The sequence below is a fragment of the Uloborus diversus genome, chromosome 10 (assembly GCF_026930045.1).
Source record: "Uloborus diversus isolate 005 chromosome 10, Udiv.v.3.1, whole genome shotgun sequence".
Lineage (NCBI taxonomy): Eukaryota > Metazoa > Arthropoda > Arachnida > Araneae > Uloboridae > Uloborus > Uloborus diversus.
In genome coordinates, this window is record NC_072740.1 from 26,760,782 (window position 1) to 26,785,609 (window position 24,828).

General features: G+C 31.9%; 2 protein-coding genes across 2 annotated transcripts in view; one reads left to right on the forward strand and one right to left on the reverse strand.

Moving 5' to 3' along the window:
- The window catches only part of LOC129231422 (mitochondrial ornithine transporter 1-like), a 33,261-nt gene extending 27,122 nt beyond the window's left edge, over positions 1–6,139 (forward strand). Inside the window, exons 4-6 of the mRNA XM_054865734.1 lie at positions 1,048–1,220; positions 1,308–1,457; positions 4,597–6,139. Of these exons, the coding sequence (XP_054721709.1) occupies positions 1,048–1,220; positions 1,308–1,457; positions 4,597–4,715 (442 nt within the window). The 3' untranslated portion in view covers positions 4,716–6,139. The remainder of the gene's footprint in view (positions 1–1,047; positions 1,221–1,307; positions 1,458–4,596) is intronic.
- Positions 6,140–8,146: 2,007 nt separating this feature from the next.
- The window catches only part of LOC129231494 (phosphatidylinositol 3,4,5-trisphosphate 3-phosphatase TPTE2-like), a 94,215-nt gene continuing 77,533 nt past the window's right edge, over positions 8,147–24,828 (reverse strand). Inside the window, 3 exon segments of the mRNA XM_054865823.1 lie at positions 8,147–8,713; positions 20,463–20,536; positions 20,609–20,704. Of these exon segments, the coding sequence (XP_054721798.1) occupies positions 8,584–8,713; positions 20,463–20,536; positions 20,609–20,704 (300 nt within the window). The 3' untranslated portion in view covers positions 8,147–8,583.

Genomic DNA, 24,828 nt, shown 5'->3' on the forward strand with positions numbered 1-24,828 from the left:
GGGCTACCACTGCATTTTTATCTAAAACAACTAAAATTTTTAGAGATTTAGTCAAGAAGCCCCCCCCCAGACCTATTCATTTCTTTTTCCATTGAAAGTGGAAATCTAAAATTGCGTTTTAGAGCTTCAAATTTATACGAATTTCATGGGAATGTTTTGAAACTCCCTCCTTTTAACATCATTGAAGGTCTTCTAAAATTTGGTTTCTTGAAACTTCCATTTCGAAATATTACTGGAGGATGTACTAAACCCATATTTTCCCCTAACACTACCTGAGATGTCTAGAATCACTTTTTTAAGGCTTCAATTTTGCTAAATGCCCAATGCAAGTCCTCCAAATGCCTTCTCTAACATCTTCAAAAATCGTCTAAAATTGCCTTTTTAAAACTTCAATTCCAAAAAGTTTCAGGGAGTGAGATTTGAACCCCATACCTTTCCTTAAGGCCAGCAAAAATAGCCTACACATGCGTTTTTAGAACTTCGATTCTGAAAAATCGCCCTTACAGGATTCTTTAAGGTGCAATCACCTTTCTTTTGTATCCATCCTTGCTCACACGTGTAACTTCTTTTTGAATTTTCTATTTTATCATAAAGCAAAGCAACAATGTAAACACTGCTTACCTTCCCAAAAAAGGCTATAGACCTTTTAAATCCACAGTCCAAAAAAATAACCTAATCGCCAAAAACTGACAATATAGCAACATATCAAAACTGGTCCTCTGGCATGTGGAAATATGAACCTACCATGTTTTGTTAGCTCAAACCCAATGTTCATTATGGTTATACCAAGAAGGACTACTCTCTTTTACTCTAAAATAGTAACTATGAAAAAGTATCCATTATTTTCTTTGATTAATTATGATGTTCGACTAGGTAAAAATGCAAACTTAGTTCTTCTACTGAGCTGCAGTTTCCACTGTATGTGTGTAAAAATCTTATTGGTGTTTCATATGTTTAAGAAAAGCTGTTTGTGATGTTTATTTCTGTATATCAGTTGTATTCTTTAATGATGATTTCTTACTTCAACAAGTACTATGATTATTTTAGTGGCCCATCTCATGTCGTGAAAACCATCTTCAAGCAGGAAGGATTGCCTGGATTCTTCCGGGGATTTGCACCTACTTTAGCCCGTGAGATGCCCGGATATTTTTGTATGTTTGGCTCTTATGAACTGTGTAGAGTTATTTTAACCCCTGAAGGAAAGAGCAAAGACCAATTAGGTAGGCAGCTTCCCTGATTGTTTAGGATTTTAATTTTTTTTAAATAAAATGTATGCAGTTGGACTTAGAATTGTTTAATTCTTTCAGGATTAATTCAAACAACTCTTTGTGGAGGGATTGGAGGAATATGTTTCTGGCTTGCCGTATTCCCCTTGGATCTTATTAAATCCCGTGCACAAATTTCATCGAGAAAGGAACCTATGATGAACATGATCAGAAACGTAATAAGAAACGAAGGTAATTTCATTTTGTTAAAGTAAATAGTCCAAGAGCCCATGAGTACCAGACCTACGTCATAGTATAAAGGTGCAATTTTTTTTTTGTGTAAGCACATCACAGCAGGTTAGAAAGGTTCTCTATCAGTTAAGCTGATTCGAGCTGGCTTTGGCAGGAAACAGGTGGCAAAGGTATGTAATTGCTGCAAAAACTAAATATCATAGATTTATTTCATGTCACGTGACCTGGCGGTCCAGATCCAAACATCTCTGATTTGAAGGATGGTCTAGAGACGTGCAGACATGCCTTTGAAACTAACCAATGCAAAGTTTCAGCTTCCAAGACACAAATCATGAGAACCTAGGACACCTCAAAAAAAAAAAAAAAAGGCTCCAAAATGGCCTCCAATGGGGGAACCGTACTAAACATAGCAATTCCCTTCACGAAGCCGATCCCCCATTTTGGAGCTATTTTCTTTAATCGATCCTAGATCCTCAGGATTTAGGTCTTTTAAGCTGAAAATTTGTATAGATGAGTTTCAAAGGCATGTCTGCACCTGTATATAATTTCGTTTAAATCGGAGATGGGTGAGTGGGGATAGCGAGGTCACTTGACATGACTCAGTTTTTTACGCAACTTACTACTTAAGCTACCTGTTGCCTGCCAAAGCCAGCGTGACTCAGCTTAACAACATAATAGCAAATCTTTCTTACCTTCTGTGATGTGCTTCTGCAGAAAAATTTTGGGCCTTTATACTATGACGTAGGTGGTAGGTCTGGCACTCATGGGCTCTTACTCTAAAATACACAATAAAATCCAGATTATTTGCAGAATAGGGTGGCAGGGTGTCTGTGGATTAGAGATGAGATGGGCTTGGGCTCTAGAATTGAAAACAGGTTTCGGACTCGGGTGGGCTCAGACTCAAGCAAAGATATTCAATCGTCAATCTCCAAACAAATTCAAAGCAAATAAACATTTACCTACTGTGAGAAAATGAAAGGAACATTTAAATCAGTTCAACCAATATGAAAATTAAACCAAAAAAAAAAAAGAAATTAACGCTTATTTATAGTGTTTTTTTGCGATTACTATTGTAATATGTCATACAGTAACGCATTTGAAGTGGAGCATTTTGAGAAAATTTAGAAACTTCTGTTAATGAAGAACATTTGACATAGCATTTTTCATTAACAGAGAGATCATGTTAGATTGTAGAAGGTTTGGTTTTTGATATAAGAAAGTTTCCTTCGTGCTCGGATTTTGGTCTGAGACAATATCACCCAAACTCGGGCGGGCTAGGTTACAAATTTTCAGGCTTGGGCGGGCCCGGGCTCTCAAAAATGAGCCCAAACTCATCTCTACTGTGGATAAGCTAATTCAAGGATAATCTGCAAAGTAGTGAGTAAAAACGATTCTAAAGTATGCAATAGCTTAAAAAGATCAGTAACTCTCGCATACAATTAAACATAGCTACAATGATAACGGATTATATAAAAAATGCAAGTAGAATCTAAAAAAGGATCATTCAATATTGCAAACAAATGAACTGCAGCAGCTCTAGCCAAGGGCGCCCATATAGGGGGGCAAGAGGGGGCTTGAGCCCCCCTTTGAAACTAGAACTTCCTTGTTTTTAGTACTTTTTTCATTGCAAAAATGTAAAAGCATTTCTTCTCCAGCCATTAATGAATAAGTTATTAAAAATGTCAAATTTTAATGACTCTAATCTGTCCAGAAATCGTTTTCCATGGGGAAAAGATCCTGTTAAACCATGGTTAAAATATCTGAGCCTCCCCCCCTAGCAATTTTGCATATGGGCGCCCATGGCTCTAGCTAGATTTCATCAGAAACTCAAGTAGGAAGGGATTATTTTTTTCAAGACTTGTCTCATCGCTCGTTTATGGACGTAAGTAGTGTAGATCTAAAAGAAGGTTTTAACTGACCAGGTTTCGGTGAACTTGGATATTTTGATGTTGTTGGACAGTAGTGGATTTGGGTGGGGGGGGGGGGGAGCAGCCCCCCAAAGGATAAATTAATTTAACTACATTTATTATTTTTAAATGGGTTTTCTACAACTTATTTTTTACAGATATTTATAAAGAACATAAAACACACACAGCATATTTTGAATAAAAGCATTTTTGTTTGCTATTGAAGTAATGCTGGAGTCAGATACCAGAGAGAACTGCAAAATATATTAACTCACTGGTTTCAAATTCAAGGGAATGTAATGTTGTGATTTGACCATTAATTCTTCTTTGATGGAATCGATGTTTAAATTAAAAAAAAAAAAAAATGTGTAGATGTGCTTAAAAGATTATAGATCCAGGAAGCTTTTTGCAAAATGGTAGATTTCTTTTTTAGCTCATAAAAGATGCAAAATGAAAGAAATCACATGGTAGTTTCTTTGCAAAACCATGATATTAATGGAAACGGCATGTAGTATCAAAATGTCAGCTCAACTGTATCATGGCTTTAAAAAAAAATCAGTAACTGCTTTGAAATTCACAAAGAAAGTTTCTGCAGGTTTGTATTTATGAATTTTGCCCCCCCCCCCGCAAAAAATCAGCAGGGTCCCTAATTTCTACTGGATTGCCCATCTCTCTCCCCCCCAGTAATGAACTTTTAAAGAGTGATTGTGTATTTTTAACTGCTTTAATATTTCTACCCATATTTTGAAGTCATTTGTTTGAATTTTTTTACTCATTTATTATTATTTAAAGGTTGCTCAAAAGGATGTCATTTAACATTCTTCACTGAATCAAACGGACAATCATGATATTGCATTGAAACTGATTGATTTCATTTTTAACTTTCCTTTTTGTGCATGCTAAAAGAGCACTGTTTTCATTTTTAGCATTTGAGGATTCCATTGAGCAGCTATATTAGCAAAGAACAACGTGTTTATAATACACTTTAACTGCCATTTGTTTAGAAGCTACAGCATGTGGGGACTATTACAACTTGAAAAAAATATTGGCTATAGGTCCTTTTTTTCTTAATTATTTGCTTCTCTCTTTGAAATAAACATTTTGCATTTGAAACCCAGCAGTGCTGGATATAGCAGCTAGTGTAGAAAAATAACTTAAGATAGTCAGTCAACTAATACATTTTAATTAAAAAGCTAATCTTGGACAAATATTATATAGTTTTTCTTTTACAGGCATCAAAGCCCTATACAAAGGACTGGGACCAACACTCTTAAGAACCTTTCCTGCATCTGGAGCTATGTTTGCTACTGTGGAGTATTCAAAAAAACTTCTACATTACATATTAGATTGATTTAAAACTTTTATAAAGTACAGCAAGGTATTTTGCTGAACAAACATTTCAAATTCAGTTGAACTATTTTCATCAAAAACGTGAAACATGTTTAACATTTGTTAAAAGTGACATTTCTTCAGTGGAGCAATTGTAAAAATTTTATTATCATGAAAAGTATACAGGTCACTCTTAAAAAATGTTGCAATTAGCGGATTTGATATTTTGAAATAAATGTATATGCAGGGTACCACAGTTTAACCTGTAAGACCTTTATTTTTGCAATTGTTAGTCCTAGATGCTCCCAATTACAAAATGTTCAAAATCAGATACAGAGTTAATATGTTTCAAGCAAAAAAAAAAGTCAAAAAAATACAAAATTCAACTTTTTATACAGGCCCTAGATCCCCTAACTCATATTTTGGGAAATAATCACCATTGAAAAATATTACTAATACCAAAAACTTGACATTTGTGCAACCTTCAAAGTTTTCAGAGACCATGCAAATGTTATGCCATGACTCGCAAAAACAAACTACAAAAGCTTGTACAATTTGACTATGCACACATATAATTTTAAACCCTTGTTAGCTGCTATATATAAAATGTGTTATTGATGGCGAATGTAAAGATCATGTAAATCACAAAGCACTGCATGTTATTTCTCAGAGAATATTAGTCCCAGTAATGTCGAACTTTTTCTGTCAGAATGATTTTTCAATGGAGAAAATTTCCCTAAATATAAGTAAGGGGACCTAAAAGTTAAATCTTGTATTTATTTACTCTTATTTTTTTTCACTTCAAACTTTCAATATGTAACTCTGCGTCTGATTTTGAACACTTTTGCCATTGGAAGTATGCATCTAGGACTAACAGTTATGAAAATAAAGGTTTTGCAGGTTAAACGGGATCACCTTGTATATCCTTTTCTTTCTAACTCTGTTAATTCAATTAATAGTGTTTTAGCTAAAGATAATTTAATTGAAACCTGTGCAATTTTTTTAAGTAGTTAATAACAAAATTTAATTTCTCATAAAAAAGAAGAAAAATGTTCAGTGTTACCACTCATTATTTCAAAGAAAAAGTATTTTTCAGCTCCTCCATATATGTAGCAATTAATAAGTGTTACTAAATGTGTTATAAAATTTGAATTTTCATTAAACTTGTCTTTTACTTTGTCTAGCCTTGTATAATAAAGTTTATAGACAGGCTATTTGAGTTACTTTAACGTTTTCAGATTTTCAAACTTTTGTTATCAGATCTTACAAATAAGCTCTTTTTAACAAAACAAATATTGTAATGACAGTTGAAATAAAAAGAATGAAATTCAATCCTAACATAGCACTTGTAGCATGTTTTAAGAATGACATGTTTTTTTCTTTCATGACCTGTATAAAAAGCAAAGCATTTTAAAGACATGGAACTTTGCTGATATAGAAAGATAAATAAAGAAATATAAACAACAGTTAAAAAAGGTTTTATTAACGTTTAGTATTGCTGTTTTTCTTAAGTTACTTCAATGTTTCGAAAATAATATGGGTGTGGTTAAGATATATTCTGCAGTATTAGTTGATATATTTTTAAAAAATGATAAACAGATTTCTACATTTCATAGCATTTCAAAGTAGTTGATAATGGTGCAATACACATGCTTTCTTACCACGGAACATCACGACTTCAGTAATAAAGTTCAAAATGGTCGCATTCAAAAGAGCATATTTAGAAATTTTTTTGACCCATGAACTGTGTGCCCTCGTTTTCGAGATATGGGGTCTTAAAGTCTGCCGAAATCTCAAGAAAAGTAGCCAAATTTAAAGACCGCAAAAAATTTAAAACACCGCGCTTTTTTATCGTGAGCATCATGCAAGGCAACCGATTTCCATTTTAGATCTCTGCAAGGCGGATGAAAGATGTGTTGCATTAATCCCTTACTTGTGTGTGTTAAATAAAAGAATCATCATTAAGCCTATGAAGTGATAAGTAGTAGTAAGCTTTATCCAGATGACCAGAGGAATGACAACTTTACAGTGAAATTGAACATAATTTGAATCATTTCATTATTTTTCTGTATTTTAAATGTATTTAACTTATTTAGGTGATAATTCTTATTAATGAAATATGTAGTAAGTATTTCTTAATAATCTGGAAGAATTAATATGAATATTAAGCACAAAAATCACAGACTAAGTTGAGCTCATATACAAATAATAAAATGAATGGTCTTTGATGTTGAAATAAAATGGTCATAGATTATATGGTATCTTTTTTTTAAAGTTATAATTAATTTATAAAGTTTTATTGTCTGACCACTGTGAGGAAAAAATATGTAATTTTTAGTTTTAAAAACAATGTAAAAAGAAAACGGAAAAAAATGTCAATCGTCACATTTCAAACGCGCTTCAAAATTATTGATATCGGAAATTACATCATGGATGGAGGGAAATAGTTATTTGTGTTCTTAAAAACTGTTAATATAGTCGACGTTCGTTAAAACAACCCCTGATGTCCGAACAAAATCTGCCACTACAGCTAAAAGTGGTTATAACGTAAATGCACAACATATTGCATGTTTTTATTCATTTTTTTAAATACTGGAATAACTTTTACAAGTTATGTTTCAATCAAACTACTATCACTTAGTTATTTCCAGATTATTACAACCACAATACTCGGACATGATACCATATGCTTGGTATAAGTCTGAGTTATTGAAAACTCTGCCACCTCTACTTTACCCCTTTGCAATTTTGCATTTTGAGAGAGTTTGACGGTTGCAATATCCGTACACTACTTAAATTCATGAATTGTTTCTAGTGCCGAAAATTTCTGTCTCTTAATCATTATTTTGTTCAGTGTCATATTTTTCATGGTCAGTAGCATTTTTTTTGCCCTTTCGACAGGCTTCTTCCATTTTTATTTTACTATATATCTTATTTGTATTTAACATTAATCTCCTGATTAAAATTTCTGAATTAGAAGTTCTTTTTTTAAATTTAAATTAAAAAAGCCTCCAGTGTAAATATTAACTTTGAGCAGAATATAAAAGAAATTTTCATTAATTAGTACTTATAGGAACTATATTAAGAAATACTTGAAATCTATTACATCAATAATGTTGCAATTAACCCTTAAAGTACTGACGTAAAATTTACTTAAATTGCACTATATACTTTAAAATATACTTTAGCCCTTTAAAAGTTTAAAGGAGAAAGGGTTAATTCTGCCGTGGGATGTTAAAGCGCAGTAGCTGCAGAAATGAATATTTAAGACATTTGAAGGAACTCGTTTTGGATTCCAAAAATGGAAACGTTTGAATATGACGTTCTTTTCATGCTTAATTTTTAGCTGAAACCAAATAAGCACTAACACTAATTAAATACTGTTTACTAATTAAATTCTAAAATAATAAATTAAAAATTACTTTAGGTAAAGATAACAAAATGTCATTTGTATGCATGAAATATTTTATTTCATTGTAAATCCAACATTGAATATTGAACATTATTAAGAATAACAATATTTAAAAAAATATATTATGCAACAATTTTATAGTTGAAAATGTAAATAGACATTTAAAAAGCTGATTATAGTCATTAAATATCACATATATGAATGCAAAGAACAGTTAACAAAATGTCGTAAAAAGCTTCCAACTCCATTGATATGAAGCATCAGTTCTCAAAGCTCAAATTCTTCTTGCAAAGAGCTAGCAATAGTTACCAAAAAATATTTCAATAACTAACAATGAAACAAAACAAAATTCTTCTTACAAAAGTTCTCATTTGATATCAGTTCATGGGAAGTTCTAATGTCTTATTTTCTTTTCTAAAATAACTCACTTCTAATGTTGAGGATGTAATGCCCTGAAATGTTTCTTCAACTTGAATATTCAATTTAAGGGAATATCTTGCTTGTCATCAGGCGGACTGAAAAATAATTCAATAGATAATTTTTCTCTAAAAACTTTCCATGTCTTTGGTTTATGGGGATTGTCCAAATAGTCTCGTTTCACCAGGAACCTGCATAAAATATTTTGAAGTAATTTAGTCATGAGATTATGGATTTTTATCATTAAATTAACTTTGTAATCATTCTAAACTTGTTCAAAGCAAAAAAAAAAAAAAAAAGAAATTAGAAAAGTACTGGGTGTTACAAAAGTTTCTTGACATATTTATGTAAAAATGTTTTTTCTTGAAAACGTTTGATACAAAGAATATAATGATAAGAATAATGTATTTCAACACTTTTCTTGTCTTCCCTAAGTTAGGTACTTTACTATGTTGCTGATTTGTTTTATAACAATAGTTAATAGGATAAAAAGCACAATTGTTTTCCTGCACCACCTCATTGTGCATGAATTATTTGAGATCCAGGAAAGGTGTAGCCTGTGCTCCACCTTTCACAGTCAAATACAATGATTATACCTTATATTTATTATTTGTATTCACAAGTTAGGTGTTTTTCTTGGAAAATATTAAGATATTTTTGAAACATCTTCTATTTTACCAAAGTAAATAATTTGAAGATTTACAAAAATTTCAAATGAAGTTGCATTTACTGCATCAAGGTAGCTTGAACCACAAGTATATTGTTAATCCCTTCTTGTAAATAGAATATCCAACACATTATTTCTCACAGTGGTGCACCTCAAGTTATAAATTAATGACATTCAAGTTAAAACAGGCATTAATTGGAAAAATCTTTCCCGGTATAAGTCGCAACTTTTAAAACTAATCTATTAAAAATACATTTACATTAAAAACATTTACAATTAGAGGCATTTATAATGCTCCAACAAGCATATTTCACTCATTCAAAACCAAAAAAGATACCTCAAAAATTGAGTCAAGGGTATCTTCAGGGCTTTGTATCTTATAAAAAGTTAGCATCGTGGAAAATATGAGGGGGAAGGGGGGGGGAGCAATTTGTATTTTCAAAATATTGCATTTGAATGTTTTTGAAATCTTAGAATATAAAATGTTAAAAATCAAATAAGTACACGTCTTTTCTTACCCTCCTAGATTTCATTTCATCATAAATTTCACTCTTCTAAAAATGTCAAGGTATTTTAGGTGTGAATGTATTTTTATATTTTGGAAAAACTCTAGTAATATCTCTGTTTACATTAATGTGTTTTGAATTATTAGCTTCAACAAATTTTAAAAATACATTATTTAGCACTTTGAGTAAAGAAAATGGCCACTATTCCATAAAAGTGGCTGCTAATAAATTGCTACTAGCTGCGACTGGTGACTCCTTAACACCAAGAGTGACAAGTAGAAACCAAATGCTTAGAAAACCTCACTGAAAGCTTTTCTAACCAGGAAACCATAAGTTAGAAAAATAATGAAAAAATTGAAACAAGTAGCCATTGAACGAACATAGTGAAACATGTTTTTTGATGCATAAATCATTTGCCCTTGTCCCCATTATTGTAATATCAGGTCTTAAACTTGGGAACACTTTATATATCAAAAAGTATGTTTCACTATGTTCTTTCAACTGTTCATTTAAAAAAACTCAAATACTATTTTTGAAGTTCCCTGGTAAGTATCCTTCTTGCCATTTTTATAGGCTAATGAAGTTCAAGCAGTCCTTCCCAGAAATTGTTGCTAAACGCTTTGACACACAAATTGAAAAAGTAAAACACATATTTAAAGTTTTTCATTGGATCAGTGCTGTAGTTATACAAGAATATTTGCAGACTTTTTATAGGGATGCTGCTGAAGGATTTTTGATAAACTGAATAAAGGTTCATTGCTTTAATATAAAACATACATTATGTTTTACATAAAAGGTTGTTTAAAACCAATTTACATTAAATTTGTGTTATTTGTACAATGTACCAAATGTTTCAGGGAACATGCTTCCCCCGCATTCTCCCTTACTAGAGCACTGATATGAATTCTGAAATAAACTATAATAGAGCTCTGATATGGGACTCATTGAAAAAAAAGGTAACAAGAAGGCAGAGTTGCTACTGCATTTAGCCACAAAAAATAACTTTTAGTAGCCTGTAATATGAAAAAACATTCTCCAAAATAGTTGCCAGATACAGAGAATAGTTTCCAAAATGCTCCCAATTTCAAAAAAAATAGCATTAATGTCATAATAATGCAATGACACTTCAATAAAGAATAAATAGATCTTGGCTGCAAGGTATGTAAGCAGGACCACTCAAAGCAGGGTGATAAACCCATACATGGGGGAAAACTTTCTGAATATTTTCTCAAAACAACTCTTCATTTTTTTTTTTAATTTAAAATATATTGTTCAGACTTTAGTCCAAACCTTTTAAATACTAACCTTTTTTTTTACTAATATTACACATTGACATTTCTGAACGTTCATATGTTCATTACATTTCATTTCACTATTTATTTAAAACGCTTATTCTCAAAAAAAAAAAAAAAAAAAATCTTATAGGGACTTGTTCAAAAAGTTGTTAAAGACGAAATAATTTTTATGAAAGTAAAACGCAGGAAAATGTAAAACATAGTTTATAAAGGAAAAGACTAAATGCTATGTTTTACTAAAATACAGGGTGTCCCAATCAAATGTACCAAATTTGGAGATGTCACCATACTTAATATAGTTTTAAAGCACAAGAAAACTGTAAATTTATATTTTATAAGTAAATTCAGTACACTTCTACATGAGCTCCCTTAATAGCTTAGTGAGCTCCTTTAGTAGCCTTTTCTGGACACTTCCCCTTTTGAGAAAAGCTTTATGGCACTTTTTAATGTTCTTATCTAGGACTTGGTTTCTTTTATAAATTGCGAGAAACATTCTTTGCAGTTATTACGGATTTTTGTTCTGCATACCAGAGAACAATTTGTAACTGTTCTTGCTTATAAAAAGCGCAGGTGTGTCTGATGCGAGAAATAAAATGTGACGTTAAAACTCTAAGAATTCAGCTGCCAAACTTTATCAATATTGTGCTCGTAGCGCTTAAACTTTTTTTTTAATATACTGTTTAAATTTGGTACATTTGATTCAAACAAACTGTACATTCAAACATTAAAAAATATTTTAAGTAGATATATTGCATATTCAGGGGTCTGGCCAGAGGATGTTTGGGTTCGTTGATGGACCTTTCACAAAAATCCGATCAACCAAAACGGAATTTTCACAAAATCGCGATCAACCAAAATAGACCCTTCACAAAATTCTGATAAACAAGAATGGATCTTTCACAAATTGTTTATTGAAAGAACAACTCTGCAAGCAAAATAAGGCGTCGTACTTGAATGTATAAAAGGGATAATTTTTGGAACCTTTTTTAAAGTCAAGTTAGAGGGATTAGCTTTTACAAAATCTGCTAATTTTGCAAAGAAAAAAAAATCGGCACTCTTGTCATGCTCCTGCAAGAGATAAACAATTGCAACTGCCAAATAAATATAATGCTTGTTGTTTGTTTCTTAGTAACAGCTGAAAATAAGTTTGGTTTTAAAACTTTGTTTTATCACAGCTAATTAGCAGCGGTGTTGTAGTAAACTTTACTGAAAAGGCGTTGGTAAGCACTTTTCTCCCCCTCCCTCCAATACAATAATAATATCTATTAGCGAAATGAACTTAGAACTGCAAAGGGATAGTAAGGGTGGGGGAAAATATGATTGCTTCAGATAGGGTCACCAACTTCAAAATTATCTCCACTTAGCATCTGGCCTTAAACCTTTATAATGACTTGATTAGAAAATATTCTCATTATTTTATCAGCTTGTCAATATTTGCGTTTTTACGATGCTGCGGTGCGAAGTTTAACTGTTATTTTGGGAGAAAATTATATGGTTTTTATTTTTCGATGCTAACAAGTATGATTAACATTAAATAAACTCTTTTACGTACCTTTTTTTTCTTTAAATGTCTAATTTTGAAAAATGCAATCTTTTAACATCTGGTATGAATCATATTTTGTTCTTTTTTCAAGCTAACTTCGCTTTATTAGGATGCAAATAAATATAAAGTCTCTTTATTTTTGTTAGAATGCTCATTTCAAGTTTTTAAAGCAAAATTCCATTTTCTTTTATGAGTAAAAAATTAAAATGCTGAATCGATGGTTTAATTTTTTTTTTTTGCTTCAACTGTGTCCACAGGTATTAATGATATGTTTATCATAGGACTCTAAAATGCAATTTAAAAATAATTTTATCAAAAATATTTCTTTTATAAGTCTTTTTTACACTTTTGATGCCTTCACTTTGAGAATTGCGATCTCTTTGCATCCGCTATGGGAATCCGATATTTCGAATTTTTGATGTTTAGTACGCTTTTTTGAGAGGTAAACAAATAAAATCTCTTTTTATTTTTGTTAAAATCATTGAATTTATAAGTTTTAAACGAAATTCTGTGCTTTTTAACAGTGTCTTGGGTCAAAAAGTTAAATGCTGAACCCTCGTCTGAGTTTTATTTTTTTTTTCTTACAATTATTTTAAATACTGTACATAAATTTTTCTAGTATAACTTAACATAATGTAGAATGGTAGATAAATGTTGATACTTGAGAGAGCGATGCCGCCCCCCCTCACCCCGCCAAATACCTTTTTTTTTTCTGCGAAAATATTTGACTTTTCACAAAATTAATTCATTTTTTCACAAAATTATTTGATTTTTCACAAAAAACGGACCCTGTGAAAAGTTCTGGACAGACCCCTGATATTGAAATCAATTTTATGTACCACATCACATTTTAGCAGAATTCCAAACCCTTAGCATTTTTAATGCTTTTAGAATTTATCTTGAACCTTCATTCGTGAATTGTTTTGAAAATCATAACACATTTACATTAGGAAAGGAGTTTAAAAGGGTAGTTTGAATATTACCCGACTTGAAACTAAGTACACAAAAAAGAGGGGGTGGGGGGAAATGGTATCAGAATAAAAATGTTTCAAGACAGGAATAGAACATAAAACAAAAAACATATCAGTAGTAAAAAAAAAAAAATCAGAATTAAGGAGCCGAACCTTTTATTTCCTCCCTAGAGTAATTAAACTGTCCACCATGTGGTCTTCAGGGTTAAGAATAGGTGATTTGTCTATTTCTTTTTAAGTTTCATTACTGCAGCCTCTGCTACACTTATTGGTGATTAATAGATGGAGCCGATAGTTGAGAAGTGATGCATACTTACAGGGCTAGATTAAGGCATGGGCACATGGGGCACGGGCCCACGGCACCAACGTTATAGGGACACCAATTTTGCAGATAAAATTTTGATTTTGGACTCATTCCATATTGCACTATAGCAAGATATAAATATTAAATCTAGAAAAAAAAAGGTCCCTGTAAAAATTTAATCTCTTTCGCAAATTTCAAAACCACTCCACATTTGTTCTTTATTTACAAACACTGTTAAAAGTTATACCATAGATAAATTTGACATTAATGGTTTACTACAACTGGCAAAGTTTGACGACATCTTATATTATCATGTTTGGTTATCGTAATGCTATATCCCCTCTATTTTTGATAATGCATACATTTTGTAACATAAGATACCACCAAATTTAGAACAGATACTAGATGCATGCCCGGCATTGCATGGGCTACTTAAAAAATGAAAGAGATGTCTCGTAGGTTCTCGTATTACTCTGACATCAGTTTCTAACGTGTTAATGAATAAATAAATGTGGGTAATGCAAGGTTTGCAAAACATCAGTAGAGCATATTTTTGGCAAAAATTTCATTAATGTTGATCATAGTTCTCAATGATACAAGTTATGAGTATTTTCAATTAGCACAAAAGATGAAAATATATGCATTATCAACAATAATCTGTGCTCACGTTAAACTGAAATACATCTGATAGACTGTATTTGAAATATTCATGTACAATTACAATCAGCTTTTTACATACTGCTTGTTTGATTACGTGAAACTAAAGCACGAAGACTTAATAAATACTAATAAGCATTAATGCCAAGTCATAAGATTCCAATTAAACTTTAGTTAAAATCCTTAGAAACAATCTTTTTTCTTCAGCTCTTTTTCACTTAAAGAAATCAAACAATCTTAATTTAACGTGTTCTTTTAACGATACAACATGTATTTCAAAAACAAAAACAGGAAGGAAATAGAGAGTTATTACAATTCAAAAACTCACCCATGTAAAGGGGAAAAGTCCAACAAAATAAACATAATTAGTCGAACATTCTAGATTTACCAAAATATGAGGCTGGTAAAGACAAACTTACACTACAATAAATAAACATAACTAAAGAAATAACTTTCATGTGCTGAAAAGAGTTAAGAAAGTTGGCTGTAAAATATAAAAAAAGGATAGACGATAAAATAAAGGTTATGTCCGAATAGAGCAACCAATTCAAAACTAATTTAAAATAAAATTCTAGATCGAAACATTGTTTTAAGATTTGGACAACAGCCAAAAAATCTCTTTTAAAACAATTATTAGAATTTTATTTGCTCACCCATATGCACAATGGCAACAGGAAAGAAATAAAAATTCCTGAACAACGTAATGTTAATTAACGTTTTAATTAATATCTCCGCTAATTAAAGTCGTAAAATTACGAGATTGGTCTCGTTTTCTTCGGAAAATTTCAAATTGATTGGTATCTCGTTCAACTCTTGACTCGCAGCGATTCTTGAGAAGATCTATCTTCAGATGGACAGACAGACAGATGGACAGACGCAAACAGATTTTAATAGTATGGATGTTAATATGCACACTGTTAAAAAAAAATCCTGAAATTTTATGGTAAAAGTTAATGCTGCCAGTAACTTTTACCCCAAAAACCTATTTTACCATAAAGTTTTATGGAACTATACGAGTTGGGACACATCGAGTTCTACATTTACACTAATATTTACCGTAAAGCTTTCCTGAATTTTAACAGTGCAAGTATCAAGATATTTTACTGCTTCTCCATATAAAATAAGCTTGGGAGTTGGGGGGGGGGGGCACCAAATAAATTTTGTGCCCAGTGTTTTCAAAAACTTTAGTTGGGCCCTGCGTACTTAATTCCAGCTATTGAGTTCATTTTGAAGGGAAAAAGAATGCTGAAAAGAAACGTGTGAATGGCAAATAATTTGGGATCATTCCCAGGGAGGCAGGGGGGAGGTGGATCTATTTCCTTGGAATTATTTCATTTTATTTTAGAAGAAGTTTCACGTTTGGCTCTGTAGTCTAGCGTTTTCTCTGTTCACAACCAAATTGGAAAAAATGCCTCGCAAAGCTTTGACTTTAAAAATAAAAATAGAACTGCTTGAATATCACAAAAGTGACAAATGTGGTGTTAGAAAATTAGTGGAGCACTTCAGAATTGAAAAGACAAAAGTGGCAGACATTGTATAAAATTGAGTGAAGTTAATGAAAGCTTGGTATGAAAATGGAAACAGCAACTAGTATGGAATGTCATATGAAAAGGGATCTTCATATCAAATTAATGCATGCGTGTTCGAATGGTTTTACCAAGTGCGAAGCAATCAAGTTCCTGTTTCAGGACCAATGCTGCAGACAAAAGTATTGGAAGCTGCAAAGTGCCTAAGAGTGGAGGATTTTAAAGCTTCAAATGGATTTCTGAAAATATTTCAGAAGAGACATTCTATTTTCTTTAATGCAATAAGTGGAGAATCTGCTACAGTTAATCCAGAAACAGTGAATGAATGGGTTGAGAAACTGTCATCAATAGTTAAAGACTACAAATCCAAAAATATTTTAAACGCCGATGGAACAGGGCTTTTTTATCGTGCATTACCTGAAAAAACAATGTGCTTTAAAGGTAAAAAATGTCATGGTGGCAAAATGTCAAAAGAGCATTTAATGGTCTTACTGTGCTCTAGTATGGATGGTGTTGAAGAGCAAAATTTAATTATAGGAAAAACGGCAAAGCCAAGACGCTTTAAAGGTATGAATCTGCAAAAACTTGGCTTTTAATGGAAAGTAAACAGAAAAGCCTGAATGAATTTGGATTTAATGACTGAATGGCTAATAGAATTAGATAAAAAAATAGGACGTCAAAGTTCTTCTTTTTCTGAACAATGCGACCGCTCATCCAAATGTGAAACTGACCAATGTAAAGATTTCTTTCCTCCAAATATTATGTCCGTCTGCCAACCTTTGTGGATCAAGATGTCATAAAAAACTTCAAAGTGTTTTACCAACAATTAATTTTAAAGCACATCGTTTCAGTTTTAGATGGAGGAAAATGTAGTGCAAGCTCGGTAAAAATCAATGTCATACAGGCATCTTCATGGATAAATGCAGACTGGCAAAAAGTCAAGGCAACTACAATTACCAGCTGTTTTCTAGAAACTGGGTTAAAAAAAAGGTCTACCTGAAGGAACAGTAAATGACAAAGAACCCATTAATGATTTGACAAAATTAATACGCCTCAGTGGTGAAAATGTTTTTAATGGCAATGAATTTGCTGACAATAATGGAGATGTTGAATGTGAAATAAATTCCTTAGAACATGGGCGGATTTATGGGGGGCAGAGGGGGGCAATGCCCCCCAGTTTTGGGAAGAGTATATAGTAACAAAACATCTTCCAAAAATTAAAAAAAGTTATTATTTTTTCTTTCTTCAATAGTTCAGAAGGAGATGCGTGGATTTATAAGGGGGGCATAGGGGGCAGTGCTCCCCCAGTTTTGGGACGACTTTATGTAGTAACAACACATCTTCCAAAATCTTAAAACAAAAAAATTATAAATTTTTCTTTTTTGAATAGTTCAATGAAAATGAAGAGAAAAGCAAATGTTTTCTGATGGGAGAAAAGAAAAGGGGGGAAAACGAACATTAAATAAAAACAATACAGCTGTCACTGGGGTGCTGAAAATGTGTCTAAATTCACTATTTTGGACTGAAAACCATTTGGGCAAATATATGAATGAAAATATAGGCTAAACAAGCTATACATAAAGCTGCAACACTTATAATAATTGACGATTATTTTAACAAATTAGAACCTAAAGCTAAGGGGAACCCCCCCCCCCCATTCGCGTTAACAGAACGATCTGCTTGTTATGATTTGTGTCCACATTTAAAGTATTATTTGTGCATAATATTTATGTTCTTAGTGGATTAATTGGCCTTTTGAGAAATTCTAAGAAACAGTTTTTTCCCCCTTCTCTCTCTCTCTCTTTTTAAAGAGAGAGAGAGAGATAAAATAAATACTACCGCAAACTGAATAAATTTCAGTTATCTGAGTATTCTGATTAAATGAATCTTTTTACTCAGTGGGAGAGTACAATTTTACTTACTTTATAAATACTGTTTAAAAAGTAAGGTAAGTCATAATCATCTAAGTCTAAGTGAGTCAGTCCTTGTCATTATAGAAAACTAAATAATTGAGTCATCAAAAGTTTTGGAAAAATTTGCTGAAATTTTATAAAAGTCGATAAAAACCTAACAAAGATTTGTAAAATCGTAAAAATCCTTTAACCGTAAAAACTAAAAATCAAGCAAAAATCTGCAGGTAAGAGTGAATTACGAACAGGGCTGAATTTGCCAATAAGATAAACAAACTATTGCTTAGGGCCCTTTCTTTGAAGTGGGTCCCTAACTCCAAAAAAAATTCATGATTCGTTCCTTAAAAAAATTGAAATTGCTTGAAAAAACAAATTTCATTTTTAAGTGCTTGAAAACCTTGAATATTTGGAAACTTGTGGCTGCAAACCTTAAATTTTAAATTTTCTAACAAATGGTAGAGGGGGAGGAATGCCAAAATATGTCAAATTCAGCTCCTTGCCACATCCTGTATTAAAAATGTAAAAATCATGGTTCTCACGTTTGTAACATATTTGAAATAAGTTTTTGTGACTCACATGTTTCATATTTTGCTACTTATTCAATCCTGAATGCAGTATTTTGGAAATTCTTTTGTATTGATTGCTTTTATCTTACTTCTTCTGCATATTGTCTACCTGTTTAGCACGAAAAAAAATACACACTACTTCTATTTCTTTTCGTTTCCTGCCCCACTTCCAACTGAAGAAAAGTTGTTGACATGAGAAATCTATGGTTTCTTTTTTCTTCTAAATTTAAAATAGCTATTTCATACAAAGTTAGAACAGGACTGTAAAAATTTACAATCAAGTACTAAAATATCAGACTGGAAAGTACAAATGAAGTGCATTGAATAATTTTATTTATTCTAGAGTCCTTGAGAATAATTAGATAAGTCTTTGAAAATCCTAAGCAAAGTGGGCTCCAATTACTTCTACACCATATTGTTAATCTGTTTAGCCAGGAAAAAGAATGATACACTACCTCTATTCCTTTTCGTTTTCTGCACTACTTATAATTAAAAAAAGGTTGTTGTAATGAGAAATCTATAGTTTAGTTTTTCTTTCAAACTTAAAACGGCTGTTTCTTACAAAGTTTGAACAATACTGTACAACTGTATAATCTAGTTATTAATTTCTATGTCTGTCCAATTAACCTTTATAAGGCTTCAAAATGCAGAATTTTATATCCATTTTACAAAATTTCCTTCGGGGGAGAAACCCCCGTCCCCCTAAAATTGGAGATATTCTATTTCCCACTTAAAAGGGAGTCCTGCGCCACTCTCTACCAGCTCCCTCTCTTAAGGTCAATTCAAAAAGGACGGCATGAAAACACACAATAATGAAAACGACACACAAGAAAGTAAAGCATGGATTTATGCATCACAAGAAACAGACAAAAACATGGGAGTGGGGGGCAATAAAAATGTTGCTCAAAAAAAAAAAAAAAAAGAAATCCTGCCCCCCCCCCCAGGAACTCAATTCTAAATCCGCCTATGCCTTAGAAACATAATGAAACCGAAAATGCAGGAGAAGAAGACAATCCTCAGATAGTGGTGGAAGTATCCTCTGAAGAAACGAAAATTAGAAGCTTACGTGATGCTCAAATATACATTCACTAAGACATTTTTACACCAAAAGAAATGATGAAATAGGAGCAAAATTAGCACAAGAACTTAAAATTTATCAAAGATATGATGAGCAAAAACTACTTGAAACAAGCTTCAATTGCATATTTTTTTTACAAAACTGACATAGGTATATTTTTGCACTTTCTCTGCATATTTTGAAGTATTTTATTTCTTGAAAACCTGGAATTAAAGCATATCTAACACTTATTACATTTCGTTATTTTTCTGTAATTACTAGCATAGAATTTTTGATTGCAGAATAAGTTTTCTTTCAATAAGTGTAATTAATTATTCTGTAATAAGTAGATTATTTATAGTATTTAAAAAATTGTTTTGTATTTACTTTTCCTGCCCTTCAGGAAAGCAGACACCCTTTTAAACCGGAAAATATTTATGTCCCCTTAGGTGTTCATAATAGAGTTGTTTTACTGTACTATGGAAAGGATCCTTATTGAAGATCTGCAATAAAACTCTTATATAAAATGGGATGCTTAAAAGATTTTTTTTAAAAAAATTTACAACATCAACTTTTTTTACAAACATTTGACTTATGGTTTTACTACAAAAAATAAGTGAAAAAATTGCAGGAAAAGAAAGGTAATTTTACAACATCTTTCAGAGTGGATTTTTTAATGTTTTAAGTGCTTTTACTTTTGTGAAAGTTTCACTGATTGCAGTAAATTATAAAAGAAAAAGAATAACATTATGAATTTAGAGAAATTTATTTTTAGTTTTCTCATGATATTTAGAACAGATGGAAAACTATTACTTAAACAAAATTCATGTACATAAATCAGCATAGCCGTGAATAAGATAATTAGTATAAAAGTAAAGTAAAGATGAAACATTGAAATTAATTCATTGCAGTGTATAAATATTGCTCTAACTATTTACCTGTTGTTTTCTACAAAGCTGGTATGAAACCAAAAGTAAAATGGACAATTTTCATATCCTTTAGGCACTGCTCTCTGTAACAAATAATATAATTAAAAAATAATAAATTATGAATGGACACACATAAAAACAAAATGTAAACTTACAGAAGAACACTGGAATTTTAGTTTCACATCACCATGAAGAATTGGACAGTTTAAAAGTGTAACTTCAAGCACATCAGCTTCAGATTTGTAGTCAGCCTGCACAATATATTAAATTAATACATAACTACATACATAAAATATAAAATGATGCAATGAACAAGAGATTTTTTTAAACAGGTGTTATTTTTATCCTCCCTAAGAAATGTTCAAAAAACACAAATAAGGTAAACACACCAGTAGATAGCCAGTGCTTCAGTAGTGGCCACTTGAATGTTTCTATTAAAAAAAAATATGATTTGAGGTCTCCCAATGGATTCAAATGTACAGGAGGTATTGCCTCCTGCATGTTTGAATTCATTGGGAGACCTAGAATCCTACTTCATCAAATATAAAACTTGAAGTGGCCACTACTGAAGCATTATTAAGCATTGGCCACTACTGGTGTGTTTACCTTAGTTGTTGAAACTTAACTTTGTAACTGAACAAGTATTTTTTCCCACAAAATCACGCTTTATACACAATTGCAGATAAGTTTGGAATATGAATTTGAATTTTTAGAAATACTAAGCAAGCCAGAATTTTTTTTTTTAAATCTAAAATGGGCCTGAAACACATGTTAATTGGTTTAAAAGTTGCTGTTACATCTTAGGAACAGTCAATGCATACTTGTACATAGATCATAGAAATGGAAAATTCAGTTGAATGTTTCTGAAAGCATAGAGATACACAAAAAGCAATAATAGTCAGAAATTTTGAAAGATGGTACAGTCAATACAGAATCAATTATTCAGTTTCTTTCAAAATGCTACCATTACAAAAACACACAAAAAGCATACACAAAAAGCAATAATAGTCAGAAATTATGAAAGATAGTACAGTCAATACAGAATCAATTATTCAGTTCCTTTCAAAATGCTACCATTTGAGAGAGTTAATTACAGCAACAAGTAACTAATGCAAAAGCACACAGAACACAAGCACACACACGCACACATAAAAGGAAAAATTCGAGCTGAAGTGCATTAGCAAACCTATTGGCAGAAAATACTTTGAAATTCTTTGGGATGGCTTTGATAAAAAATAACCTAGCAATCTCTAAAGTTGATTGATGTGGGGAATATGGGTATACAGTCAACTCCCGCTACAACGTGATCCGACTTACGCGAAATGGCTATAACGCGAATTTTTCACGAGTAACGAATTTTAGAACTAACGCGAATTTTTCGCCCACAACATGAATTTTTTTAGAAGGAAGTATCAGCTTCGTTATTGGCTACTAAATATTGATTTCGTGAATGTTATTACATCCCTTTGAGCATCAATGACAGCCAAAGTTCCCACGCCAAACTAGTCTAGTGCATCAAATAACCATAATGGCACCTTAGTGTCACCTTCATCTAAAGTTTGAAAATGTGAAGAAAAAGAAAGTTTATGATAAAAATTTTTAAAAAGGCTAAGATTCTTGATATGCTTGAACAATTACAAAACCTCGAAGGGTAGCGTGACAATAAGTATGAGTGAATCTTCCATATGTACAATTTAAAAGTCAAAACAAAAAGATGTACATAAAAGTTTAGAACTTAGTTTCAATATTGAAGCTTGCAGAGCAGTCTAGCAAAGTAAAAATTATGAAAATGGAAGCTATGCGCGCTCTTGCATTGTGGATTAATAAAAAGATCAGGTAAAGGAGATGTAGCCACAAATTGAAATGTTTTAAATAAAAGGTGAAGCGTATTTAAAAATGTATTAGAAAAGAATAACGATCTGATCTTGGAGCATAAATCATCACTAGTATCCTCATTTTTTAACTCGTAAATATTGCTACTTTATCTACTGTACAGTACTATTTTGTGCATCATTTAAATTTTACTGCATGCAGTGCATAACGTGTTGTTTTATTTTATATCTTTTATTCCAATCGGTCATTCATTATGTGCATCTTGAGTATTTCATGTTGAATAACAGTTTTTTATTTTTTAAATACAGTAAAAGTTCAGTTCTTTATGGAAGAAACTATAAAGGTTAAGGAATGCTTTAGAGCAGTTTGAGGGGTGTTTATAAGTGCCTAAAATTATTTGGTATGCTTTAAAAATTTTGTATGCATATATTTTTCCACAACGCGAAATTTCAACTTACGCGAGGAGTCTTGGAACGCATCCCTCGCGTAAGTCAGGACTCGACTGTAAATTAAAAATGGCTTTAAAAAGATGCATCTCAACTTCTGGCTTTTAAATAATATGTAAACAAATATAATTGGTTACTTTGAGGAGAGCCATATCAAGTGCAACCTTTGTCACTATACTCACAGAAAAATTCAATGTGAAATACTTAAGCAAGCAGACATTATTGGATGCACCTTTATGCAGAAGATAGTAAGCTTAACTCATTATGATTAAAAAATTGGAAAAAACTCCATTCATATTTCTTTCAAATATAAATAGCAGTGTTTGCCAAAGATGGCCTTATAAAATTAGTAAAGTCTTGCATTACTTACAGGAACACTTCCACAACCTAGGTACAGGGGTACCTATTCCCCCCAAGCTCAATGGTGCAAAATCCTTCCCAAAAATTTTCCTAAACTCCTTTGTTTTTAAATCAGGTTAAACATAACACTTTTTAGAGTCGCAAATTTCCTTGTTAAATTCACATAATTTTCCGAGTTAATCAAAACAATATCAGAAAGAAATACAAGAATTAGAGTTACTTGCGGAATATAAAGTTACAAGAAATGCGAAAACGAACTGCTTACGTTTAAATCGGCAAATACAAGTACAATCAATCAATAAATTTAGTTTCTCGCGAAGTTTTGCCGTTTGCTCGGAACTTTTTTGAGTGTTGCGGCTACCAGATTCGTTCTATTTGCTGCCTGTCTCTGTGAAATTTTTAAGTTATGTAAAAATCCCAGTTAAGATATTGATAACATTAAATTTCTCAGGGCCGTCGCGAGAGCAAAACACTAAGAGGGAAGTTATATGTTTTAGCAAGTGCTCAACCTACCTTTTCCCCTAATATATTTATATAAATAAAACAAAGAATATAAGTATATGTGTGTATATTTATATGTATATATGTGTGTATGTTCCTTATACACATCAACAATTTACATCGGATCTAGACCAAATTTGGCAGGGAGGAACTTGGGCGGGGGGGGTGTGGGGGGGGGGGGGGGTCAAATGGCAAAAAAACCCAAAACGTTGGAATTTTTATTTTAGGACCCAAAAATAGTATTAAATGGCTCTTTATACCCGAAAAAATAATTCGATTTCTTTGATTCAGATCCCATTCGAAAGTCCACAAAAAACACCCTAAGAGTACATTTACTTCCTCCAAATTTCAAAAAAAAAAAAAAAAAAAAAAGCTGTAAATTAACTGGGAAAATATTCAAAAGCATTATTAAGCCTAATGGAACTGAAATTTTGTATCGGGGAAAATTATCGCTTGCGCAATCTCATTTTAAATTAGGGCGAATAAAGTTTCAGAAGGTTGCCACTTTTTTTTTCTCAACTGCAACAAAATAAAATTTTGTTTTTGTTTTGAGGTTAAATTTCTCCTTTTGATTATTATTTGGCGATTTACCTTCATTCCTTTTTTTTTTGTACGGCCAGCAGAAGATAACCAGGAAAGTTGCGTTTAATTTGTTAGGAAATATTTGATTTGACGTTTTCTTTCTTTAAGAATGATTTGTTTGGACGGGAAATTTTAGTTTTTCCCCCTCTAATTGAAGCCTGATTGTTGAACATGCGTCACTTGACATGTTTAATTTTCGAGGTAGACCGTGCAAAGCCGGGCAATGCAGCTAGTTTTAAAATAAAGAGATAGATTGGGTTCAGCTTTTGCTTTGGGAGAGAGCCATTACTAGATCTAAGCGATAAGAACCCTGTCAATAAGTTTTATATAAACTCTGAAACAAAAGTTTTTTGGGGTTTTTGCCCCCGGAAAATTTTTGAAATTGTAGTTTCAAACGATCTTCGATAATGTTTAGGGTGAGGAGAGGCTTGGTGGCTCTCCCGCGTAAATTTTGCGAAATTGAAGCAATAGAAATGCAATTGTAGATTGCTCTTATTATGTCTGGAAAATAGAGTTCAGTGGCCCTGACCTTGAATTTTTTCAAAATTGTAGTTCTAAAAATGCAGTTTTAGGCCATCTTTAATAATGTTAGAGAGAGAAAAGTTTTCGTGTCCTTCTCGCGGCAACTTTTCGAAATTGAAAAACCAAAAAGT